Source organism: Lethenteron reissneri, chromosome 30, assembly GCF_015708825.2.
Source record: "Lethenteron reissneri isolate LAM-NWPU_2019-01 chromosome 30, ASM1570882v1, whole genome shotgun sequence".
In the NCBI taxonomy this organism is placed as follows: domain Eukaryota; kingdom Metazoa; phylum Chordata; class Hyperoartia; order Petromyzontiformes; family Petromyzontidae; genus Lethenteron; species Lethenteron reissneri.
Genome location: NC_083808.1, coordinates 9838296 through 9866011, shown reverse-complemented (window position 1 = coordinate 9866011; position 27716 = coordinate 9838296). Strand labels below are relative to the sequence as shown.

Genomic DNA, 27716 nt, shown 5'->3' with positions numbered 1-27716 from the left:
AGTTTAATTAGTTCCCCGAGCCATAATTACCACATTGTGTCTGAACATATTGCAGTAAATAGTGGAACATTGTTATCATTGTATATGGGTTGGCGGCTGTGGTTTTTATACTAGTCGAGCAAAGAGAAATTACTTTGGCCTGGAGACCATTCCACAAAAACACATTTTTAATGTACAATTGCAAGAGCTGAGACGTCATGCACTAGATAGGGGATGGTGGATTTGCTGTTCACCAGCTGTGGTATTTGCATAGAAGTATGATACTTAATACATGTTTTTTATTAACATGTTGTCGAGACTGAAATTGGCTCCACTATATAGGATAAATGAATGACAACTATTGTACGGGATTCAATACATAATAGGTTCCAGTAGTTGTGTGCAGCGTGGCCAGTATTTCACGTGACATTTTCCAGGCAAGTTGTATTGTATCTCAGCTACAATAATCCGATTCTCATGATTTTAGTTATTTGACTACACCAAACTAGATCATTTACAAACAATTGCAGCTTCAGTAGCATACATATAGGTATGAGATAGCATGTCCCATCATCTTGGAATTATCTGGATATGCCATGGTACATCCTCAATGTTTATTAAATATGCAGTGCTGAACTTTATGCGGACAACTTCTTCCTTTTCGGTCGTCACTTTATTTCCAAACTCAGCACATTTCGCCACCACTCTCCAGCACGTTCTCCGCTCGTTCGCCGCCCTGCGCCGGCCTCGCTCGCTCCGTTCCTCCCTCTCCCTCTGCGTCTCTCCCGACTCTCCTCTCTGCTTCTCCGTCCCACTCCAGCCGTCGCTCCCTCTCTCTCTCGGCTTCTCCGTCTCACTCTGTCTCTCTCGTTCCCGTTCCACTGCTAGCCTATCCGTCCTCTCGTCTCCTCTTCTTCCCCTGCTCCACCGCTACCCTATTCTACCTCTCATATCTTCCTCGTCTCTGTCTCCACTGCTACCCTATACTTCTTCTCGTATCTTCTTCTTCTGCTCCGACCATCTCCATCCAGCTCCCAGCACAACTTCCCGTCTTACTCTGACGCTGCCCATCCCTATTCATTTCCAATTAATTAACTGGCGTCCCCCCAACGCCCCGCGCCCGCGGCCCCCGCCGCCACCTGTTCCCATTCCCAGACTTACAGGCGCCACCTCGTCCCTGACAACAACCACAATCACTGCCCTGCATCCCATAATTGCATAACGGGCCGTCTCCGTCCAGCCGTTGTCCCCCAGCAACAGCAGCATGTCCCGATACGACCCCACTGTCCCCAACCCGCACGTGACAATTACCGCCCTTGGTGCGTGCACTATATAAACACGTGTTTCTAAATAGCTCTCTTCAAAGGCTACAGTAATTTTGCTGGAGCGGTCACACCTGATGACAGGATGCTTGTGTTGCTTCCGAAACGTCGTGATTTAATTTCGTTGTTTTCATTTTGTTTTTACCTACGTGACTTTACCAACAAAAACAAAGACTATGGATCCTTGCAGTCACGAAAACTTCAAATCTAGAATTAACGTGAAGTTATGCTTAAGCAACCCCCATGACCGACACACTGTGTGGGGGGAGGCCTTTATCCAGCTGTTGATTGACAAAGCTCTGTGAATTATTTTAATTATTATGTCAGAGAAACGTATGCACATAGGTACACAGCAGCAAAAGAAATTAATTGTAAACGAAAAAAACAAACTTAAGTAAACCAGTCCAAGTGTTCTCTCGTGATCAAATATCCACATTACGCATGTATGTTGAACTTATTTCGTACTAATTTAACACGTAGGCTTTCGCGACCAATATCATCAATAATAGAGGTTTTTGGGTTAGATCGCGTAATTTATATTATTTATTATTATAAATATATTTACGCAATCTAACCCAAAAACCTCTATTATTTCGTACTATACGCGGCCAACCGTGCTAATGGATGAGCGGGGGAAGGACCACAAACCAAACACAAAACGCAGCTGTAAAGAAATTCGTTTTCAATTTAGATGTGATAGTGCATAGCTTCAGTGGCTTCCTAATATCGGAAGACAGAGCGTTCCCACACAGCAGCGGAAGCGCATCTGAAAGCGCGCGATGCAATGACCGTCTTTGTTCGATGGTCAGCAAAAAAAAATCCTCTGCGAGCACGACGCAAGTTGCGTGATGGGTTTACGTTCCTTGAATAGACCACAAAGGTATTGTCGTTCATTTGTGGCGAGCGCTTTGCATGTAATGAGCGCGACCTTGCAATGTATTCATTCAGCAACCAGAAGCCAATGCAGACATTGGCGGATCTTGCATTATGATGGAACGGGCTAGCCGCAGAGAAACGACGGCCTTGTTGTCGGCTTCCTCCAACACCTCACTCACGCCGCGCAACTCATTGCGCAGTCTGGACGCAGCACTCAAATGCATTAAGCCCTCCATTTAAGGCCAGTAATTGTCTGACTGCATGTTGTGTTTACTCAAATTGGTTAACGGTTGTGAGAAAGCGTGTGTGCCTGTGTGTGTGTTTGTGCCTGTGTGTGTGTTTGTGCCTGTGTGTGTGTTTGTGCCTGTGTGTGTGTTTGTGCCTGTGGGGAGCGGTGGTGTAGCAGTTAGCGCGCTGCGCCACAAACCCGGTGACCCGAGTTCGATTCCCGCTCACAGCCAACACCAGTGACGATTATCCGAAGCGGTCCGGAAGCTCCCATAGGTCGACTCAGCCTGAAATTAGTACTTGTTGTGATGTGTAAATATTGCCACTAGTAGAGACAGTCAGCCAGTCGTGGTGCTGGCCACCCACCCCCTCGTGTGCCTTGCTAAGAGCACTTCTCCCTAGTATCTTGAGGTTATATGGAGGATATTTGTCTTGTGCAGAGTAGTAGTGGATAGTGCACTGCAATAAGAACCCGGTGACCCGAGTAAAATTCTCGATCATGGTGAATATTTGACTGATCTGGGGCCTCCCTTAGGTCGACTCAACCTTAAAATAAGTACACGGTGTGGTGTTTAAACATCGGCACTGGGGAGACAAAAGCAGGCGGACGTGGTGCTGGCCACCCCCGTGCCGGCCTTAATAGGTGCTCGCTAACAGCCCCAACAGTCTGTTATAGGCGACATGCGAATCTTTGACTCTCTCTGTGCCGATGTATACGTTGAGTGAATGACTTATCGCTAATGCCGCATGCTGAACATCGATGGCCACTACCAACCACGTCGCTCTTGCAAATGAGACGATGCTTGTTTCTTGAGTTTCTTGGCATGGACAAACCCCCAAAATTCACTCAGCCTGAAATAAACACCTTGTTCAATGTCAATTCTAACAATGGGGAGAAAAATATGTCCGGGTACAACACTGGCCGGAATCATTTCCGACGTGTGCCATAGCGGCCTCAATAGGTGTTCGGCTCGCTAACAATATTGTGTGTTTGCCTTCTGCAATTCATCCAAGCGTGACATTGGATCTTTTGCCTTTGTTGCCCTGCCGAGTGTGCAGTTCGTCTGCGTTTCTATTCCAAGTGCAACCACGGCGCATGGTGGGGGTGGGTGACTCCGTCGTGCTGTTACTGGTCACTGCAGCCGTCAGCCGTTAAGCCCATAAACGCCTCCCGTGCAGTTGTTGCGGCTGGTGCGGTTGTTGCGGCTGTTGCGGCTGTTGCGGCTGTTGCGGTTGGTGCGGCTGGTGCGGTTGTTGCGGTTGTTGCGGTTGGTGCGGTTGTTGCGGTTGGTGCGGTTGTTGCGTTTGGTGCGGTTGTTGCGGTTGGTGCGGTTGGTGCGGTTGTTGCGGTTGTTGCGGCTGGTGCGGTTGGTGCGGTTGTTGCGGTTGTTGCGATTGTTGCGGTTGGTGCGGTTGGTGCGGTTGGTGCGGCTGGTGCGGTTGGTGCGGTTGTTGCGGTTGTTGCGGTTGGTGCGGTTGGTGCGGTTGGTGCGGTTGTTGCGGTTGTTGCGGTTGTTGCGGTTGGTGCGGTTGGTGCGGTTGTTGCGGTTGGTGCGGTTGTTGCGGTTGTTGCGGTTGGTGCGGCTGGTGCGATTGTTGCGGTTGTTGCGGTTGGTGCGGTTGGTGCGGTTGGTGCGGTTGGTGCGGTTGGTGCGGTTGTTGCGGTTGTTGCGGCTGGTGCGGCTGTTGCGGTTGTTGCGGCTGGTGCGGTTGGTGCGGTTGTTGCGGTTGGTGCGGTTGTTGCGGCTGGTGCGGTTGGTGCGGTTGTTGCGGTTGGTGCGGTTGTTGCGGTTGGGTTGGTGCGGTTGTTGCGGTTGGTGCGGTTGGTGCGGTTGGTGCGGTTGTTGCGGTTGGTGCGGTTGGTGCGGTTGTTGCGGTTGGTGCGGTTGGTGCGGTTGGTGCGGTTGTTGCGGTTGGTGCGGTTGTTGCGGTTGTTGCGGTTGGTGCGGTTGGTGCGGTTGTTGCGGTTGGTGCGGTTGGTGCGGTTGTTGCGGTTGGTGCGGTTGGTGCGGTTGGTGCGGTTGTTGCGGCTGGTGCGTTTGGTGCGGTTGGTGCGGTTGGTGCGGTTGTTGCGGTTGGTGCGGTTGTTGCGGTTGGTGCGGTTGGTGCGGTTGGTGCGGTTGTTGCGGCTGGTGCGGTTGGTGCGGTTGTTGCGGTTGGTGCGGTTGTTGCGGTTGTTGCGGCTGGTGCGGTTGTTGCGGCTGGTGCGGCTGGTGCGGTTGTTGCGGCTGGTGCGGCTGGTGCGGTTGTTGCGGTTGGTGCGATTGTTGCGGTTGGTGCGGTTGTTGCGGCTGGTGCGGCTGTTGCGGCTGGTGCGGTTGGTGCGGTTGTTGCGGTTGGTGCGATTGTTGCGGTTGGTGCGGTTGTTGCGGTTGTTGCGGTTGGTGCGGTTGGTGCGGTTGTTGCGGTTGTTGCGGTTGGTGCGGTTGTTGCGGTTGTTGCGGTTGGTGCGGTTGGTGCGGTTGGTGCGGTTGGTGCGGTTGTTGCGGTTGGTGCGGTTGTTGCGGCTGGTGCGGCTGGTGCGGTTGGTGCGGCTGGTGCGGCTGTTGCGGTTGGTGCGGCTGGTGCGGCTGTTGCGGCTGGTGCGGTTGGTGCGGTTGGTGCGGTTGTTGCGGTTGTTGCGGTTGTTGCGGTTGGTGCGGTTGTTGCGGTTGGTGCGGTTGTTGCGGTTGGTGCGGTTGTTGCGGTTGTTGCGGTTGGTGCGGTTGTTGCGGTTGGTGCGGTTGGTGCGGTTGGTGCGGTTGTTGCGGTTGGTGCGGTTGTTGCGGTTGTTGCGGTTGGTGCGGTTGGTGCGGTTGGTGCGGTTGTTGCGGTTGGTGCGGTTGTTGCGGTTGGTGCGGTTGGTGCGGTTGGTGCGGTTGTTGCGGTTGGTGCGGTTGTTGCGGTTGTTGCGGTTGGTGCGGTTGTTGCGGTTGGTGCGGTTGTTGCGGTTGGTGCGGTTGGTGCGGTTGTTGCGGTTGGTGCGGTTGTTGCGGTTGGTGCGGTAGCAATGAAAAAAGCAGCTTGCCCTTGCAGGTAGTTTCATCGTGTTACGTTGTCGCTGCAAACTGGCACTCAAAACTGCTTTTCCCCGGGCAAACAAGAGCCGACACAAACTTAATTAACAGCAAGCGCTAATTCTGTTTGCCGCCAGAAATCAAAATACTTGTTCTGAAGGAAGTTTGCCGATTAAGCTTCCCCTCTTGGGTGTTATAACTCAAAGGTCCCCCGTATAGCCTTAACAGACTGTTGGGGCAAGTGCAGTTAGCGAGCACCTATGTAGGCCGGCACGGCACACGACGGGGGAGATTTGGCCAGGACCATGACCGGCCACCTTTGTTTGCCGAGTGGCGATGTTTATACATCAAACCAGGAACCTTATTTGAGGCTGAGTCGACCTAGGGGAGGCCAAGGACTAGTTCAGCTAATTATCACTGGTGTTGGTCGTGAGCAGGAATCAAACTCGGGTCGCTGGGTTCGTAGCGGTGCAAAAGAACTTGAACATATATACATGTACATACGTAGGGCAGCACGCGAATGACTGCACCATCACTCCCCACATACAAGACAGGCGATAGCCAGCACCTATGAAGGCCGGCATTGCACACAAAGGGGTGGGATGGCCAGCACCTGCAGCCCCTCGGGGCAATAACAGGGTCAAGCGCTCTTGGCGAGCAGCAACCCTGAGGCCAAGCGTGGGACCGTAGGTGGCATTTGGCATCGCACCCGGGTGCCTCTCACAGCGCTGATAAATGTGCCTGCAGATTCCCGACCTTCGAGGCGGAGAGAACTAGCGATGCGAGTGTGCGAAGGCTAGCCAAAGGCCAATGCTCCATTGTGAAAGCAAGAAAATAAGTGCCAACGCGGTGCGGTGGGAACGCAACAGGCAACGATCCCACGTGGAGGCATGCAGACTGCTGGAGCAGGTGATGTTAGCGAGCGCCTATTACGGTCACCATCGTGTTTGGTCACCTTTGCCTCCCCATGACGAATTGCCGACCGCAGCGCTACACAAAGTACTAACTCTAGGCCGAGTCAACTCACGTTGGACCCAGGCCAGGGATAAAATACCAATTTGCCATCGATGCTGTGGGCTACAGTCGGGAATTCAACCTAGGCAGCTGGTAGCACAGTGAATGTCAGCTTGCACCACACCATCCACTCAATGAATGCGCATGCTGATTTCCACACATTCAAATGGAATCAAAGGATCCTTATTAATTCACCATATTAACACTGTAAGGGAAAGTGATGTTATTGACTACCTACAATGAAGGCTAGTGCACAGCGCATGAGCAGGTGAAAGAGAAAACACAGGCTAATGGCTACCTTCAGTCTCACAGGCGCCGGAAGTGGCACTCGACAGCAAAACACAACGCTCATGTTTAAAACCGGCTGATCTGAGGGAGGCTGATGCCAGGTACTGATACTAAATGCTTCTCGCGAGCATATCCCACAATCAAACGCGCACGCGCGATGTAGGCGCTCGTGTAAACGATAAATGCCCTTGAAGATAAACGCAGTGTTTGGGGCCCGTTCGCGAGCAACTGCTGTGGAAGACACAACGAGGGGGCGGGCGGTTACGTCAATGCCCAGTTTCCTTTGCAGAGTGCTGCAGCAGATGATAATGTGAACTCAATTCAGACTTTAAAGACTCAGGGGGCCTGCGTCCCAGGGCTCAGAAAGCAAAGCTGAAATGGTTGTAAAAGCCAGTCAGATAAACAGCATACAGTGGATCTTAACAAACTTTCAATAATGCTAGATCAAGCGCTGTTAGTACGTACCCATTATGTTGAACTTCCTTCTTTCGCACCGTACGTAAACAACTACAGGAAACTGGATAATGAAAAATGGTGATGATGGTGAAATTTCATCATTAGACCTCCTTTGCCAGTACCAAAATATAATAATAGGGTTTTTCCCCTTTTTTCTGGCAACAAAACTGGAACCTTTTTACAAGGATACATGTCTACATTAACCACAATACTTGCAGTCAAAATGCAAACAAAAAACATACTATGATAATATATGCATTGTCCTTGAAACTGATTGGTCCACAGCAAGGGACGGCTTTCTTTTGAGCCTTGAGCCTCGACCCAATTGGTGCTCGACCAGAGGACGCCAAAAAGCGTACAACTCAAAGACAATGCACTATCAAAGTAATGAGGGCTCGGGGTGAGCATCTACATAATTAGAGGAGCATCTACATCATTAGAGGAGGTCCTCGGGTCGAGCACCAATTGGGTCGAGGCTCAAAAGAAAGCCGTCCCTTGGTGTGGACCAATCAGTTTCAAGGACAATGCATATATTATCAGTGTGTTTTTTGTTTGCATTTTGGCTGCAAGTATTGTGGTTAATGCAGACATGAATCCTTGTAAAAAGGTTTCAGTTTTGTTGCCAGAAAAAAGCGGGAAACCCCTATTCTGATGGTGAAATTATTATTTTTGACATGTCAAAAGTTCAAAATGGACCATTATCGTGGATCCAGTCAAAGTTAAAAGGCTAAATGCATATTCCGACGTTCATCGCACAGAAAACGGTTAATAGCCACTGGAGGATTCTGTTCCTCACAAAGCGCAGAGGCAATAATGAAAGTATTGTTTCAAGAAAACTTTACGTGGGAATCAAAATGTCAGTCGGATATTTAAATTCAGCAGATGTGGTCCTGGCGAAAGGCGCGGGAGGCTGCGAGCGTTGAAGAGCGACGCGTTAGCCCCCTCACAAATGAGTTTTGGGGTTTTGCGTCAACGCCGCATTGCACGGCGCCCGCAAGTTTACGAATTGGCGTCAAGAAACTAAGCTGATGTTCCGTTCTATACGGAAACGTGGCAGCCTCGTTGTTCACTCACCGCTTCTGTTTCAGCAAATCGCTGCATTTGCAAATGGCCAAAATTTAACGCACAAAGAAAATCGGAAAACACAGGGGGGTAAAAACCTAAATAGGAATGATTACCTGAGAAAAATAAAAGAAAACACTTCATTAAACCGAAATATTTCATTAACGTTTCCCATGCACGTCTGCCAATGGAAATTTCAATGGCGGGGCAAGCCATGATTTTAAACGAAAGCTTTGGCGATTATTAATGGACATCTGAGAGCGGGTGGTGAAATTAGTCCCACCACACCCCCACAGCGCCTACATGAAGCCAAAAAAACCCATTCAAGCATCCAAAATTGTTTTAAACAACCAATTACTCACAATCGGGCTAAATCTATGGCACAATTACATACATTTAAAACAACACTTGGCAGTTAGCAATACGAAAAAAAATAACACCGATGGGTGCTTATGCATATAGATGTGAGGAGGGTGGCAGAGGGCAGTGAACTGTGCATGAATTTGTGCGGGGATGCTGCGGGTTAGATTTTAGAGCACAACATGCTGCCAAAAAGAGCTTTCATCGTCGCTATCGCTCGCAAGCACAAACCGCCATCTGCCTCATCCAATTACTGCTACAGACATCACATAATTGGTGTGCGGCCCTGGGCTGAGAGCAGGCATTTACAGCAGCGGCATCGTCAGGAAAGGGGGCCCAGGGTGGAGTCGCTTTGGACGACGTGCTGCTCACAAACGGCAGGGTTACTCGCATTGAGCTTTTGGGGAAGGAACCAAAAACAAACTAAAACCACAAGATTAGCATTTGCTATTCAGCGGAACAATGGACCAAAGTTAGCGTAATAAACGTTGCGATACGTTTATTTAACCAGCCGGACGCTACTGCCCGTCTGGTCAACATTTGCCGTCCGATACCATTGTGCCGTTGCCGTTAGCGCCAGCGGAGGGCAGGGCTGCCTATCACTCCGTCCGCATTGCCGCCCGCGCCCCGGAACGGCTCCGCTCTGCAGCTGGGAGTCTGTCTCCTTTTGCTCTTGCTGGGGCGTCACGACCGGGCTGCGGCGACGTGGTCAAAATGTATCATCTGGCTGCGAATGACGGGCAAGCTGATGGACGGGATTTTTTTGTGTTCGTTTCAGAGAGATCAATTATGGGCCGGCTGCCCGCGTGTAACTTATTATTCAACGTAGGCTATATATCGCCAGGTGCGAGCCAAGTGACACCCTGGACACTCTTGCGAGGGCTTTTGCAAGTGATTTTTTTTTTCGATGAAGGAACAAAAAAATAAATTATGTCCATGAGATTGATATTCCTCCTGATGCAGTGGCTACATCTGAGCACAAGATGATGTTGGGCCTGCAATTGCTGTCATGAGCACTTGCATTCCAAAGAATACTTTTAGTTTTGTGTTTGCAGAGAAATATGGAAAGGAGGCGACAATTATTTTGTCTTTAACATTCTGCACAACGGGCGTGTAATAATTAATTTGGAACATGTATTAAAAGCTGTCTAAGAGAAGTGAAAATGCGTTTAAAATGGAATAAAAAAAATGTTCACCCGTACAGTTATTTCATTATCGTTCTTTATGTAACATTGGATATACGTCACCTCCTACGGCAATCCACATCCTCCGCTATATTATTAGTGCACGAAAAATGGCTTTTAAAATAAGCCGAAACATTAGGTCGGTGCAACCTTTTGCTTCTACGTCTCAAAAGCGTCACTGGTTAACATGTGCACATTTATATACATCCTCATGCATTATGTATGGGCCTATCTAATGCTCGTATCAATTGCTATCTAGCCTGCATTTAAAAATGGGAGCCAAAAAAATCAAGGCGAGAGCTGTAAGGTGGGTGACCCACAAGGACTGGGGCTTCATGAGGACAGATGCTTTAGTTTGGACCACCTGCTAGTGCACCATTTGGCATCAGCCATATTCTTAATGTCTTTCGGTAAAGTCACGTAGATAGAAACATTAATAACAATAAAATAATAAAATAATTAAAATAAAGTTAATAAAAAAATATAAAAATATCACGACGTTTCGATCTCAACACAAGTAATTGTCATCAGGGAGAGATAAAAAAAAAACGTGACCAACAGCACCAAGCCGCAGAGCCAACAAACCTTGTACACTGAAGCGCTGCAGAGGTGCCGGGAGCATGCTGGTAATTTCACCACACAAAAGCACGAGCCCACGCACAATTACTCATGCAAGACGAACACAATACTGTCCTTCTTAAGAACGGGCTTTGGAGAGATAATGCACAACTCTAATATACTCGTTCACTGCCAGGAAAACAAGGCAGCAGTTCAGGATGGCTCGGGACATTTCTCCTGCTACACTCGGGAATTTTGATAGGCTGCTTTCGTCTGGCAGCTGGAGGCTTTGGCATTTGCACTGAATTTTAAGAATCGTGAACGTGGTTTGGCGTCACTGAGGCAACTGGCCGCAACCGACAGTTCTCAAATGCCCTGGCTTTCATTCCGATTCTGTCTCTTTAAACCAGAGGTCGCAACTGGGTACCCGATACCCGTACCCTACCTGATACCCGACTACCCGTACTCGGCCGGGTACGGGTACGGGTAGCCGTTTGCGACCCTGGTGCGGCCGGGTACGGGTATGGGTAGGCCGTGAGTCACTGGTGAGTAACCGTCTGTCACTCATTTCGGGTAGGGTACGGGTACGGGTAGGGAACGGGTACCCGTACCCGGCCGGGTACGGGTTGGGGTAACCCATTTGCGACCCTGGTGCGGCCGGGTACGGGTACGGGTAGGGAATCAAAACCCGTTTGCGACCTCTGCTTTAAACACAGTTGCCGAGCGCAGGCTAAAGCGCTCAAAACGTCAAGCGGACAACAACAATCCACATACAGGTTTTTTTTTTTTCGGTTAGATTGCATAAATATAAATGTGTCATTAAACCCGCCACCACCCGACGCAGCCACACAGCCAAAGTTGCAATAGATGTGAGTGAACACATTGCTTGCATTGAGCAAGATTTATAAGACCTTAAGGACAATAAACGACGGTAGGGAATTCATCCAAATGTGATGGAAGAAGCAGCAAGTGTGTTGTCGTGACCTGCAGTGTGGTAGTGGTGGTGGTTGAACAGTGCACAGAAGGAGACAAAACGTTACGTCTGGTAGACCTCAAATTTGGTGGCTTAAACAACAGAGATTGTACGTATCTACATGTATGTTGAACTTCTTTTGCACCGTACGTAGCTAACCGTGCTAAATCGGAGTTGCGGGCAGACGCTGCGATAGTAATTATTTTCTTAAGCAAATTATTGTTGTCAGTAGGAGTATTATCCATGTGCTTGGGCCTCGGCACGTGTACGCTGGCTTTCTGCTCAACGGACATCACACCACAACAGTTTGTTTTGGGTTAGATCACGTAAATATATAGATCGTGTAAATATATAATATAAATATATATTTACGTGAACTAACCCAAAAAAATCTCTATCATGGATGATATTGGTCGCGAAAGCCTACGTGTTAAACGGACATCACACCGATTGCTTCCCACACACCACCACTCTGTGGTACCGTCTCCCGGCAAAAGCGCTCCTTTTTCGTGATTACGTAAAAATGGGATTTTTTTTTTTATCACGAATTGGTACAAAGCACGCGGTGGCAATTTTTATTTCCGCTTGTCAGAACTAGAGATCTGGGAGCCACGGTGGCAAGATGTTAACTCCCTCGCCTGGTTTGTAGGGGGTCATGGGTTCAATTCCGACCCCGACGCATTATATTTGGAGTTTGCAATATCTCCCCGTGGTCGAGTAGATTTCTCTGGGTCCTCCGGTAGTTCCCTCCACATTCAGAAATGTGCGTTTAGAGTATTTTGGTCGCGATAAATTTCCACATGACAGGCCACTTCGTTGAGCTATCATTTGTGGCCAGGTCACTTCAAAGAAAGAGCTGTATAGTTCAGTGGGCATTACCTGGTAAAATTAAAACAGTTTAGTAGATTCATCTTCTTGGTTCTTTCGGTAAAGTCCCGTAGAAGGGAAGTAATAAAATAATAAAAATAAAACATTTATTATGTTTTATTTTAATTATTTTTATTATTGTATTACTTCCCTTCTACGTGACTTTACCGAAAGAACCAAGAAGATGAATCCCTGCAGTCAGCCGTATATTTGTAGATAATGTGCGGATGTAAAACACACTTGGGATCAATTTGTAGGTGATCCACAAGTGAATATTTCAGTCTACTTTCTACTGGAGAAATAAACAAAATAAGTCGCAAAGGAAAACCGAGACAGAAAGAGAGAATGGGGCAACTCTGGGATGTGCATGCAACGAGCTAATATTACGTACGAGCCATAAAAATTCTACATCGCCTGGATGTGCTCTGTTAGAGACAAATATTCAATGCTTTTTGACAAGATGATCTATTTATGTTGAAATGCTTTGTGCGGCAAAATTCCCAGAAGACCGTGCGTGTGCACATTGCTGGTGTCCATGTGCAAAAGAGGCTTAGCCATGGGATTTAGCCGACTGAAAGTGTGACCTTGTTAAAACACCTGGCAGCCAAGCAACATGACAAATGGTACACCAGTTTTACCACTATTAGGAATCATCAATACAGCGAGCAGAGCCATGCTACCCTAGCATCGCAACTGGCAGCCTGTTTAGTCGACAGCCCATGGCAGAACTCTCCACAGCGCGACTCGGAACCTCCGTCACTGCCAGGTGATGTTTCTCTGTGGCAGCACCCGTCATCCGGAATGTCATCTCACTTTACATTCGCAGCATTCACTCCACACCGACTCTTAACAGACACTCAGAGGCCCATTATTTCACCTGACTTTTGAGCAACATTGAACTTGGCTCCACACCTCAGAGTCGCGGTTATTTGTCTGTGGGATATTGTGCCTGGTATAGTTTACAACATCATTATAACTAGAATGAGACCTGTGTTTGAGCCTCACACGACCATTACCCTATGACAGCTTCCTTTCTTGCTCTGTAAAAAATGTAAATTGGTTATTTTTATTGCTCTAGACATTTCTATATGTTTGGAAAAGCAGTATTAGCAGTTTTTTTGTTATCGGTTACCGGTAATGCAAAGAAATGTGTTTAACAAGCATACTTTACCATTTGATGGTGTCAACATCACACAAAGCACAGGTTTTCAAAGCACGGTTAGCAAAGCAGATGTAAGCTCCTGTAAACTGGGGATGTAGACTCGACTCCTCACGACAGCTGGCTACAAGGATATTCATCAGCACGAGACAATAGCCATAACCCGTAGCAGATATCCCAAGTGAACAGGCGCAATATAAAAAAGGTTAATGAAGCCAGAGACACGCGAATAAGACTAGCACTTCGGATCGCCACCAAGAGCAGTGAAAAGGCGCCGCATTTCCTCCGGCACGCCACACGTTGCACGCCTAGAAGTATAAAAGATTTACTCTGAAGCCGTGACCTCACCACTGTTTTCTTTCCTCCAGACACACGGTATGAGATTTTATTTTTAGAATGTCCACTTCTGTGCGTGGCACAATCGCAAAGTCTTGTTTGGCAGTCACAGCGGGATGCTTCCACCACTACGTACGTTGAATGTTTTATTGAAATCTAACGGGTGAAAAGTTTTTTTCAACAAGATGCAATCTTGTCTGTCCCCTTTCGCCAAGCATTCACGAGTGACTTAGCATTTGTTAAAATCACCCGCTGCCACGGCAACTGCATATTGCGCCAACGAAAGTCACGTCAGATATGAGACCAACTGCAATACGGTCACCATATATTTCTTACATTTATATATTCATATACAGATATTTTTACGTCTATTTATTTTATGGCAATTAGGGCAAAGCAAAAAAAATGCAGTGTGATTGTATTTACCAAGACCACAAGAACATCCGAGACAAAGTGCTTCTACGTTTAACTTTAGAAGTTGATATATTTAATCCACTTGCATGTTATCCTTGACTACATGATCATTCTCACCTTCCTGCCTTACTTCTCACAGTCATAATAATCTGATCTTGTAACGCACCGCACAGCATTCGCTCACTCGGAGAAGAGAGAGAGAGACGCAAGAAACCACAGACAAGCGGGGAAAGCGGCAATTCCCCAGAACCGCCAGCACCCAACCCCCCACCCACCCTCCAAAGCTCTGCGGTCCTCTATAAATTAAGGTGCTAGCGGCCAATTAATGTGTGTACACGTGGGAGGAAACCGGAGCGCCCAGAGAAAACTCACAAGTGTCAAGTAGCATAACCGAACAGATGGAGATGAGTCCACATTTTGCTATACCGCTGTCTCCTTGCAAGCCATGGTTGTGGCTCCTCCTCGACACCCACGGGAGGAGGTTTCACAACATCTGTGTGATCCAACAACCCTCGCTGCCTCCCCAGTGCTGGATTACATGCGTGTGCCACCACCGCAAGCATCTACCATACATCATGGCCCAAATATGGCAAATACAAAAATTACTTCACTTGGAAAAACCAGCCGCAAAGGTTTTCCTAGCTACAAAATTTTAGCAGTACCCTCCTGAATAGGAGCTGCGAATCAGTGAAGTGAAATAATAATGAGAATTGCCTTAGAACAGAGCCCTGCGTGTTTTATTGCCTCGAGAGTGGACAATTACAGTGTACTGCCACCTACAGTCCAATTTCTAGAATTACATTCACAGTTTTCTTGAGCAAATGTGCATGTAATTGCAAAGCATAACATTTAACAAATAACTTTCACGACTGATTCGGTTTCACGCAAGGCTAGGTATGTGTGTGTGGAGTCACTGGATGTTAGTACAAATCATCTGTCATTTTGGATTTGTCCAAGAGAAATGTAAAGTCAATGTTTATTGGGGACTTTTTTAACCAAATATTAATGCAGTTGCTCTTTCTGTGTCACGTGACGAGACGAAGCATCCAATTCGGAACTCTCGGAGAGAAGTGCATTCCCCTCCCCCCAACATGTGTCAAAGAACGGGCCGTGAAATATATCTCATAGAACTACTTCTGAAAACTCTACACATGACCCTTATTTTTAGCCACAAACCACGGGACACACATTCCCCACATCAGAGACATTTTCATTGTATACGAGTCAAACTTACGGTGAGTTTTTATTCTCGGAAATAATATTAAGCCAAAAATCAAGTAACAAAGTAATGGAATGTAAGCGTTGTTTGTCGTGCAGTTAATAGTAACTGGGTTTAGACGATCAGCTCGCTGGACTTGAGTACGTGGTTTAATTATGGATGGCTACCAGAATTACAACCCAGAAAACTTAGTGGTATGGAGCACCTGACTTAAGAAAGCTGTAATCCACAAAAACTATTTGGTGCCATTTTATTTTCCAAGTCTACTTCCGTGGAGTAATGGTTGGCACACTGGATCCAGTGATGGCTGGTTCCAATGGATTTCAGATAAGGGGGGCAACCCCTCCAGCAATGAAAAATGATAAGGAGTTGTTAGTAAGTGAGGACTTGTCCCTTGCTTTTTATTTGACGCGTGTGCGGCAATGGCGCAGCCATCGATCGAGGGTCGAATTCGAACCGTGTGTGATCGGCATCGCCCTCGCTGAAGGTGTTTGCCTTCAGGGAAGTCGTGTGCTGTAGACGCAACTGCGCACAATTCTGAGAGTCACTTATAACTGCTTTTCCGTTACTTATTGCCAATTATAGACTCATACTATTGTCCTATCATCTCATAGAGTCCCTGGCACGTAATAATATGCTGCACAGTGGCAGTAGGTCGCAAAATGCCGATTTATTACGAATAAATCTCAATGATCCGATCGAAATTAGGGATTTCGATCGGATCATTGGGGGGGCACGTTCCACCCCATCCCCACTGGCTCCGCCAGTGACCGGTTCGATATCCTAGTACGCCTTTGTCCACCCAGCAGTACAAATAGATCCACCACAGTTCGTCCATTGGCAGAACAAAATGACTGGTCAGCATGGAAGAGTAGGCCAAACACCTTCAGGGGCTCTCTATAAATCCCTTCAGTGGAGGTTCTTCCGCCAGCAGTGGCAAGAACATCCAATTTCAGGCACACGCCATTACTCATTACCTGCATGCAAAATGAAGTGGCTACAAGTCGAACACCACTGATGAGTGCAAACACATTCCACATGATTGAGAGTGCTGATTAAAATTAAGATAGGTAACTTTTTTTGTAAATGTGTGTCATACATGACATGCAGAGAGCACATTCAAATTAGCATTGAGGTATTGTGTGTACGTGTGTACGTGCGTCTCGGGTAGCGGTTAGTACGCAGCACCATTGACAATTATCTGAACTGGTCTGGGGCCTCCTCTAGGTTGACTCAGCCTCAAATTAATACGTGGTGCAGTTCGTAAACATCGCCACTCGGGAGACGTGGTGCGGTCAACCCACCCCCTCGTGTGCCGTGTTGGCATTCTTAGGTGCTCGCGAACAGCACTTGTCCCTACAGTCTGTTAATGCTACACGGGGGATCTGTGTCTTTGTCTCGGGTAACAGAGCCCACCGCTTAAGCGACGCTCTCGTGTCATGCAAGGCTCCCGTTCAGCAATAATTAGGCACGTGCTGCATGTGAACTGCATTTGTATTTGGATGGAGAAGACCGGAGAACGTGGAAAAGCAAAGCGTGGGGGGGGGGTCGTGAGGACTGCAATTTGATAACATTCTAATGAAGAGGGATTTAAAGTACGGCAGTCATATCACTGGCACGTCTCTAGAGGGCACTCCGGCTGTACAGAAAACACTCGATAATCCACGGGTGGATTATCCGGACAGCGGATGAATCGAGCATGCAAATCTATAAAGTGTCGCTATGCACGCGCTGGTTACATGAAGAGCTGCTTCTAATTCAGTCAGTTACCCGGTGCGCAGGTGAGAATTAACCGATTAGTTTAAGAAGCGACTAAAAGTAGACCACACACACTTTACACATCTTCTGCGCGACAATTCGATAAAAAAATCCACAATTAACACGCCTCCTTCTCGCGTAACCGTCCCTTCCAAGTGAAAAACACACAAGCACTCCTCGCAGATAGCAGCAGCAGGGCTATCTGGGAGTGCAACGTTTCGGCAGCATCGGTTCAACACGAGCAAACCGTGCACCGGTTTTGACCATCATCGCCTGGGCTTGCGTCAACCAATGCTGGCGAACGAGCCAAGAGGCGCCTTGCCGATTAATCGAACTGGTAGCTGCAACAACGTTTCAAGTAAGTCCGACTGTGACGATGAAACAACGAAACCGGTCCCGGACTATGCTTGTGTTGAACTCAATGCTGCTGAAAATGATGCACACCCCAGAGTTTGCCGTTTGACACTTTCAGGGTTTGGTGGTGCATGTTGTTTATGTCGTTTATTGTGAAAATTCGGTCACAGTTCCTATGATCACTGTTACATTGCTTTTATGGCTTTCTTTTGGTGATTTCGAAAAGTTTTTTTGGTTTGGCCGTTTGTGTTTGTTGTAGTACGGAGTTAGACTGATGGCCTTAATCTAAATTGTCTTGTGGTTGTTGTTGTTGTTTGACTTGCATCCCACTGGGATTTGTGCACACAGCGTTGGTGTACGGTGCTTTTTCTGCAATATTTTGCTGTCTTTTCTTGGATTTTCTGTTTGCACTTAGTCACATATTCACTTTAAGATGTTTTCTTGTTCATGTTTTTGTTTTTTGTTTGTTGCGGTTGCACCCGATTCAAGAGCCGAATGGCTCACAGGGCTATACCAAATAAATGAACTTGAACTTGTGATGCGCAGAAAGTGCTGCTGTTTTGTACGTGGAGGTGTGCCTATACACGGGGGAGTCGCGTTGTCTGCTTGTTTGTTCATTACATTCCGCACAACATTTCTCTTGGTTATTTGGTGCTTAGCATTCTACGTAGGTAGGCAGTGTTTTTATCGCCACATTTTGCATGCGTTTTGCATAATACACGACTTCGTGTGATCTGGGTCACCCCCTCCCCCAGCCCGTTACTGCAGATAACCAAAGATAGACTGCATTCATATTCTCATTCAACGAACTTAAAACTTGCATTGTCCAGGGCATGATAAACGCGCAAGTTGTTTGCTACAATTTGCAAGTGCTATTCGTTGTATGGGGTCGCATCTTCTGTTAAGTGCACGCGGAACACAGGGAAAGTGAAATCTTGTTGTTTTGACAGCGAGTGTTGGGGCTACGATGAGGTTTTTTTGCCCCCCCCCCCCCACCCCTTTAAAATCTCGCTTAAAGTGATAACACACAAACTAAACAAATAAACTTCGATTTAAAGCTTTCGTGACTGCAGGGATTCATCTTCTTGACTCTTTCGGTAAAGTCACGTAGAAGGGAAGTAATAAAATAATAAAAATAAAACATAATAAAATAATTTTCACGACGTTTCGGCCACAACACAAGCAGCCGTCCTCATTTAGACGCTGTCGCCTCGACAGACCTGGTCTTCACCTGATGACGGCTGCTTGTGTTGTGGCCGAAACGTCGTGAGAATTATTTTGTTATGTTTTCTTTTTATTATTTTATTACTTCCCTTCTACGTGACTTTACCGAAAGAACCAAGAAAATAAATAAACGCTTCAAAGACAGAAGGGGCAGGAACACAATGTAGCGCACGGGTATGATGAAGAGGACACGACGCACGCACGCGGGCGAGCGAGACGCAGAGTTCCGCGCACAGAGAAACCTGCGGTGGCAACGCAACCCCACCACCCCCACCGCGTAAAAATAATCACCGTGGTGCTCGGTGATGAGCGGGCACACACCACTTAGGGGCCGCCATAAATGACGTCACGCGCCTGGGGGGGGGGTGGTCAGACAATTGTGACGATGTGTGACGAGGGGGTGGGGGTTTGAGAAATGTGACGTCACATCAAAATGCGCAACTTTAAATGAATATAGACAACACGTTCTACTTAATTAAATAGACTTTTTAAATAAATGTTTTCTCCTACAACATCAGAGTGCAGCGCCACATTAAATACGCACTACAATGACAATAGTTTAAAGCGATTTGAAGCATGTTTGATTTTGGGGGGGGGGGGGGCAGAGCTTTGTGACGTCATATTTGAGCAGGGGGGGGTCTGACTTTTTGTGACGCCGTGTGACGAAAGGGGGGGGGGTCAACAATCGTCAAAAATCGCGTGACGTCATTTATGACGGTCCCTTAGGCGGCGCGCGTGAACACGTTGCTGCCGCACCACGTCAATGTGGTTAGCCGCACATCTCCGGCGAGCAGGAGGGCTGGTGGAGCTGGCCCCGTTGTTTGCCTCTGCCTGCACTCGTGGATGTGATATACATTCTGTTTACATTGGGCTCCTTGCATTTCCCACGAGTGCTCAGTGAAGGCGGCGGCTGAGGGGTTAGAGGTAATGTAGCAATCTCGGAGGAGGAGGAGGAGGGGGGACTGTAACCGGACGGAAAAATTAAAGCGTTTCTCTTTGTTGGGAGAAATCACGAGCCCCCCTTTTCCCCTCGCTCAGGTTCGAATAAACCCTTCCTTCAGCCCGATCTTGACCTTTGCTTTCACTCCGAACCCGAGCACGAGCATTGCTTTTGTAAACAACAACTGTTAATTAGGACTGCCCTCAATAAGAGCACTTTGTTAAGGCTTTATACCTTGAGCTGAAGGTCATGGATGATAATAATAACAACAGCAATTATGGTGATTTAGGATGTGGGCAACAGGGGAATTGACTTACCTTAAACAATGCTCAGCTTCGCGGCATTAACTTTTGACATTTTGGTGTCGGTGTTTATTTTTTGCTATCGTCCCCATGAGGGTTACTGACACACAACTATGTGGGCGTTTTTAGATGTTCATCGACGCAAGTTGCAAAATGATTTAAAATTCTGCAGCCCATCTGCTGCTTAAAATGCCACCGTCTCATCACTGCTAAGGCTTCAAAGTTTTAAGCCAAGCACTAAGCGCATACGACCTTGACTTGTGCATACAAATTCGGGAAGGGCCCTCCTGCATCAGCTTACGTAACTGAACTGTTTTCAACTCCTCAAACAATCAGAGGCTTTGTGGTTACCGTATCAAAGTTCTCAATAATCACTCTACAAAAACCAATACTGTGTGATGAATCACTATACTGCACGACACTGCTGCCAAGTATTGAATTAATAAACTCCTTGGTTATGATGAGGATTCTGCTCAATTATTTCCCTTTGCTTTCTTATCTGCTTCTTCTCATTCTCACTCTCCGTACACTGTCTCTCTCTCTCTATTGCTTGCTAGGTTGCGGCTGGGGATCACTTACGAGGACAATCAGTCGTGCCGGTCTGTCGCTGGCCTATGTGTGTCCCAGTTCTTTGTGCGATTCAAACTTTTTACGAAAACTGGAAAATAAAGGATGCTGCTCAATTTACCAGTGCTTAGAGGCATGCCGAGAGCATTTATCACAGTAAAATTATGCTGATGGCATGAGATGGGTCTTGTGGCAGCCGTTAAACTACTGGCACAACGCAAATGCTGTAGTGCTCTAAGAGTAAGGAATTGTAATGTTTTCCACAGATAGGATCCACGCATTCAGCTACTGATTGTGTTATATTTCAAATGCTTAGATGCAGTTTGGTTTTGCTTAAGATAGTGTTACTTGCACATACATATTTAAAAGCTATTCCTCCTCTGTAATACATTTCATATCCTCTTTTTGGTAAAAAAAAAAAAGGCTCAAATAATTAATTAATAACTAACCGTGCTCTTAGCACACGATGGCTTCCAGAAACCTCTTTGGAACATCTTCTGACGGAATAATATAAAACTCCGTACGTGGAAGTTGTCATCCAGTGCGATGTAATTGTTCAATGATTTTCTCGCAAAAGCATTTTATACTCGTTGGGTGTTGAGAGCAGCACAGAAAGGAACGTCGCCACTATCCCGCGCGACATCGTTGAAAAGTGAAACACGTCCCCCGGGTTACTTTTTCCGACAGTTGCAAATCACACACCAAGCCACGGTGAAACTTGTCATGGGAACTAAGGCGTTCGCAGACAAAGACGATAACACGTTCACTGCGCTGGTGTGGGTAGACTCGAGCAGGAAGACTTGCGCTCAGGACTGACAAGTGACAACGTAGAACCGGGGATGTTCAAGTGGGAAGTGGCATCGGGTGGGAATTGCTCACACTCAGCGTCACATCTGGAAATGGCAAAACTTTGTGTTTCTAGGTGAAAGGAGGCATCACTGAACTGATAGAAATGTGCGTGTGACTTCGACTGCCTCTTTCATGGTGTTGGCTGCAGGCGTTTTTCAAAATTCACGACGCAATGTCAAAAATCAATATAAATCCTTCAAAAATGTTAAGATGCTTCAATATCGACTTGACAGCAGGTGGCTATTAGCGCAATGTCATTGCTGGCCATAGGAGACACTCTTCAGCATTTGGTATGTGTGAATGTACATATCCAGAGGTATGAATAGATTTCACCAAGTAATGGATTTTGTGTTACAAGGTACAATGAACGCTCGACTCTCATTGTGCTGGGCTACCACACAGGCAGGAAAATGCCACGTAAGCAAAACATGATATTGCAGACCCAACTATACAGATCATTGTGAATCACCGCCTTTGTGCGTGCAAGGTTTTTCTCTCGCTACACCAAATTCTATTCAACTCTCGAACGCATTCTCCCAAGGGAATGTGCAGACGCCGCAACATGCGGGACTGGGCGAAGCTCATCTGGATGATGAAGGAGGAGGAGGAGGAGGGGGAGCGGTTAATCCCTTCTCCAAGATCGCGTTGCACACTTGTCCGCGCACTTACATGAGGGACACCACCTCCCCGCGGCGCACCTCGAAGTTACGGAGGCTCCAGCGGTTGAGCAGCACCACGTCGCTCGAGGGACTCTGGGTGGGATTGAGGCACGGCTGGGAGACGACGAGAGAGAGCAAGCAACGGGGGAGGGGTGGTGGAGACAAGAGAGAAAACGCAACGGTGAGAGAAGCCAAGGAGCGACGAGGGGAGGATGGGGAGGCAGCTGTGGGCTGCCGCGGACAACGCGTGCAAAGCAGGCGGTGGAGTGAAACTCAAATCGCATTTCGAAAACCGAAGACAAAATTGAAACTTGAATAATACATGGCGCTTTAAGGTTGCGCTTGCTGTTGGAATGCCGGCAAAAGTTGTGTGCGCGTGTAATGGGTAGACTAAAGAATTACTGTTTGGTAAACATAGTGAAAGCCAATAATCGTGAAAAGTTAACCAAAAATATATATGGATACATACCTGTCAACCCATATGGTCGACCCATATTCTTGTACAGGGAAATTGAGTTGTCAGGTCCATACAGCGTACAATCGTTTCAATACGGGAAACAACAAAATTTTTTTTATGTGTTTGTGTTTCTCCCTTGTAAATGGGACTTTGTAGGGTGAACTTTGAAATGTATAAAGGCACGGGGTGACCAATAAGGTCTGAATTGGTCTGTAATAAGGTAGGCACTGATAAGGGGTTTTGACAGGTATGTGGATAGGTGTAAACATTTTTATTTAATTAACAGTATGTTGACGTGTGAAAATTGGTTTCTTTTGCACGTCAGAATCTAGAGCTCCAATTGAGATGAAAACCACAAGTGTGGAACGGGTTGCAGATGGGGCCCGTTTCTCCTGTCGAAACCGATTCAGTGTCACGATAAAAAAAAAACACTGACATTTCAGTAAAGCGGAAATCCCGCTGAGTAGACTCGAGTTCCCTTCTACAAAAGAAGCATTCGAAGTTCACAGAGTGTCACGGGATTATGTCGCCTTTAGAAACATCTAAACGCGCCTTGCTGATTGGTGCCTCGATTGTTACAAAAGTGTATGCAGTCCGCTATTTTTGTTTTTGTGCACCTCACTTCACACGCATGAGAAACAACTATTGCAATAAACTCTCCGGCGAGTGCTTTGACCATAGTAGAGGTTTTTGGGTTAGATCGCGTAAATATATAAATGTGTCGTTAAAACTCGCCACCACCCGACACAGCCAACTAGTAAGGGTTGTCACGTAAACAGAACGTGCCAATTCGTCACTAGTACAGCATTAGTGTGTAGTAGTGTAGTGTATCGTGTAGTGTATAGTGTAGTGTATCGTGTAGTGTATAGTGTAGTATATAGTGTAGTGTATAGTGTAGTGTACTAGTACAGCACACCGGTGTGTTGGAGAGCCAAGCCACAACATTTACAAACTGAGTACGACGTTTCGCCAGTTATTACAACTAGCTTCATCAGGCGACAGCCAGATTTGTGGAGAAGTCTTACTGTTTTGTTCCTTATATAGAGGCGTAGATGTGTTGACCACCCTTCTGCGCTCGTGCACATTTATATATTTACGCTATCTAACCCAAAAACCTCTATTATGGATGATATTGGTCGCGAAAGCCTTCGTGTTAAACTGAAGACGTTAATTTGTTTTTTTTTAAACTACCGCTGGCTGCGAGCAGCAACAGAGGCCTTCGGAATCTGAGAGCAACACGCAAGGAAATCACATTGAGCGTGCGCGTCGACGTGTGCGTGCGGCACCAACATCATTGAATTGCAGATTTAAAAAAAGAAGAGTGCTCTACATTTAGCCTGATTGTTCCATGCAGAAATTGCACACTCCCAAATCCATTAAGACCCGATTGAAGCATGCTACCATGGACATCAGTGAAACCTATGTCGCTTTCAAACTTTGTTCCACTTGCTCTGGTCTAGGATCCTAATTCAATAAATCCTGCACATCGTACCTTCTAAAGTTGTTCCAAATGCTTGTTACACCATCATTCAGATTTGTAAATGTACAAAATGTGTTCAGCTGCAGTATTTCACGTGTTATTACGTTTTGGTTTACGCCGGCGTTAAGGGTTTACCACATTGAATTTTTGAAATTAAAGCACTGTCGACAGTATGCCAAGGTATATTTATATCACCTGTAATATCTATAATCTATTCATTACATTTACTCGTACTGGTCTGTCACTGCCATACTTATGGACTTTCCTGCAAAAAAGGATGTCCTCCCTCAATCACCTTTACACCACCCGCACCATAACCACGTTTCACACACCGATCCCAACTCCACCACCAGGACACAAAGCACTTTCAATCCCTCCTCCCCCAGAGCAGCATACATACTGTTCTAAGTAAAGCAAATTTTCACCCTTTCAGCGAATAATGAGACACTTATGGAACACCCGACAAAAGAACAGCACTGGTTTCTCTGCGAACCGCTCTCAACTCTGTCCAAAACCAGCACAAGGAAGAAGATGTGGATATATCCTCCATAAATGGAGGATCGAGTACTCACCAAAGCATCAAGCATACCAACAAGAAACACGGACAAAAATAACCCATATAGCCTTAACATGTTGCTAGGGCAAGTGCTGTTGGTGTGCACCTATGAAGGCTGGAACGGGACACGACAGGGCGGGTGGCAAGAACCACGCCCGGCCCCCTTTGTCTCACTCGTGGAAATCTTTGTGCATCGCACTAGGTATTTATTTGAGGCCGAGTCTACCTAGGGTACAGTTCAGATAATCGTCACTGGTCTTGGCCGTGAGGAGCGGGAGTCGAGCTCGGGTCGCCGGATTCGCTCCACTTGTGGAATAAGAAGAATCCACTCAGCTCCCACCTTGGATGCCATGGGATGACTCACTATATTAAACGTACAATTGTCGTCTGATGTTGCTTTTTTTTTCAAACGCCACTAAAGAAGAAAAGACGAATGAGACACTCGGCAGACAGAAACGTGGGTGCGGCCTGGTTAACAAATAAAGAGTACGTAATAATCTGCCCAACATTTTATTTCTGGATAAACATACAAATTCCACAAAGATCTAATAAAATCAATAACTTACACGACACTCGACAACGAATCAAACCGCAATTTGTGCAGAGGAGCTCAACGAGCAATATAATTATTGCAGTTCTCTTATATTTATTTCAATATAACTATACTTTAGATTTTTAAAATACCGTTTTTACATGACTTCAAATGCGAGGGGAGAGGGTTAAACCCATTAGAATAGATAATGGGTCAGATTCACATCTTGACAAAAACAGCCGACCACACATCGCCTGGACGGGCCATTTGCCCCATCGTGTACGGTTCTTCATGGAGAAATTGGCGAAGTTTTCCTTGAAAATTGGAGGATACGAGACGTATCAATGTGCAAATGCGACCCAGTGTGTGGGCGCTCATGCCAGGTTCTGAAAATAAGTGCGGTGTAACTGCTGACCCTTCTGACCTCTTCGCTCAGCATGGGCTACACTTAATCACAGGTCACCGGTCCCGCCATACGCATCCCTAATTTGCCATCAAACGCACGATTAAATCTCAATGCAAAGTGCAACCCTATCTCGATTGCTGCCTCGTGCTAAACGAGACAGCTATTACGGTGACCTATGGGAACGATGCAGAAAATGCACCGCAGAAACGGAGCACTGTGCCCGACGACAAGGCTTATCAAAACGCTCGGCTCCTTCTCAAAAACACAACAAAAGCCCACGATTAGCGAGACAATTGGAAACTGGAATTAATTGCACGGCTATTCAACACTTTGTCGGCAGGTGTAATTTAATTTCCTTCACTTAATGACTCCGCGACACCGACAGGTTCGTCGCGCGTTGGCAGCCCCACTCGTGGCCGACTTCCAACCGTGCCCGCCTCCGGCTTATAGCCTCTCCCGCTTCATGGGAGTCTGATACCCAGTTAGAATCTTATTTTACACGAGCCTTTTGTCCCTCCAAGGACGGGTGTATAGCAGTAAATCTGACACTGGCAAGCGAAAGGCAGACCGCGACGTGATAATCATTGCATCAGTGCGTGTGCAGTTTGTAAGGGCGCGGTGACACAGACCTATTTCATTTAAAGGTTATAATCCCTTGTTCATCATGACGTCCTTTTCACTTTGATGTCTCAATCGGGTGATGCAGATCACGTGACGTGAGGGTTGTGCCTTTGTAGTGAGGGTTGTAAGTTGACGCTGAGGAGGGGGGAGGAGGCGCCTCGCCCCCCCCCCCCCCATGTAGAGTGACGTCACCCGCTAATTATTATTAATGGAGGGGGGGTGACCATTTGGACGACGTAACCTGTTCATGATTATTAATGAGGGGGGCTGGTCGACATGGAGTGACGTCACGTGCGGGACACACAAGACAGTCTTGGCTCATTATAGTAGTCAATAGCATTTAGATGCTACCAAAGAGTTTAGTTAAAATGTTTATGTTATCCAACCATCACTTTGTCAGACGCCCTCTAGTTATCCCTGAGTATATAATCCCCTGCTATGACATATTGATCGGAAGTAAACTGAACAAAGGTCGACAAATTCACAAAGAAAGTGGATAAGTGCATGCTTTAAATAAACACTTAAAATGCAGGAAGAGACATCCATGGATCAGAGAACAAACACAAGTCATTAAAAGAGATAAGAGATGGTGGCAGAGAAAAAAAATGACAAGTGGCAGCCAAAAAAGGAAACATGACCGAGAGGAAATTCACCACGAGAATGCAGAGATGAGCTCGGCTTGCATGGATGAACGAGATGGATTTTTACAATGCGAGACCATCACGCTTGGAGAGGCCTTCATTCCAGCAGTGGATAGACCATGGCTGATGGTCAATGAGAATAACTAAACGAGAATGCTGTATGAGGTTATTCTAGATTTGAAGCTTTCGTGACTGCAAGGATTCATACTCTTAGTTTTTTCGGTAAGTCACGTAGGTAAAAAATTGAAATTAAAATTCATAAAAATAAAATAATAATAAATCACGACGTTTCGGAGGCAACACAAGTCTCCGTCATCAGGTGGGACTGTCACAGCCAGATTTGCTGTATCAAGTGAGGCAGGGATTCCAAGATGCAAGTTCTTAAATACAAGTTAAGGGGGAGAAGAAGGGGGGGGGGGGGAGCTTATCAGAATGTGGTAGCCAATGGAATGGAACGTATCAGGTATGAGCTACTTGTTCTTTCACGCGTCGATTTCATTCCACTGAGTAGTGAAGAGACATTTCACACGTGACTGCCATTTCATGAGCACTGTAGTTCTTTCATGAGCAGAAAATGTGAGATAACTTTGGCCACATCAATGACGTCGATGGCCCGTTCACTCCAAGACACTTCGAGTCGGCATGGTGCGGGACGCAACTTCTCTCACTGCAACGTTGAACACCGCACCGACAACTTTCAATAGGGGCAGCAGAGGATGGGGAAGATGCCCTATTGCCCCAGTGCTCACAATAACACGAGCACCTCACTCGAGCCGGCTTCACATGCTCATGCAGCGCTGCGGCATACTCAATCTTGAGAATACATTTAAAGCTACTTGACATCTTCTTGGTTCTTTCGGTAAAGTCACGTAGAAGGGAAATAATAAAATCATAAAAATAAAACATAATAAAATAATTCTCACGACGTTTCGGCCACAACGCAAGTAGCCGTCCTCAGGGGGAGACCTGGTCTGTCGGGGAAACCTGGTCTTCACCTGAGGACGGCTGCTTGTGTTGTGGCCGAAACGTCGTGAGAATTATTTATTATGTTTTATTTTTATATTTTATTATTTCCCTTC

General features: G+C 46.8%; 1 protein-coding gene across 3 annotated transcripts in view; it reads right to left on the bottom strand.

Moving 5' to 3' along the window:
- Window positions 1-27716, bottom strand: part of IMMP2L (inner mitochondrial membrane peptidase subunit 2) — a 251284-nt gene that overhangs the window by 207101 nt on the left and 16467 nt on the right. For all 3 annotated transcript variants that reach the window (XM_061563041.1, XM_061563040.1, XM_061563042.1), the window contains exon 3: window positions 21955-22058. In XM_061563041.1, coding sequence (XP_061419025.1) covers window positions 21955-22058 — 104 coding nt within the window. The remainder of the gene's footprint in view (window positions 1-21954; window positions 22059-27716) is intronic.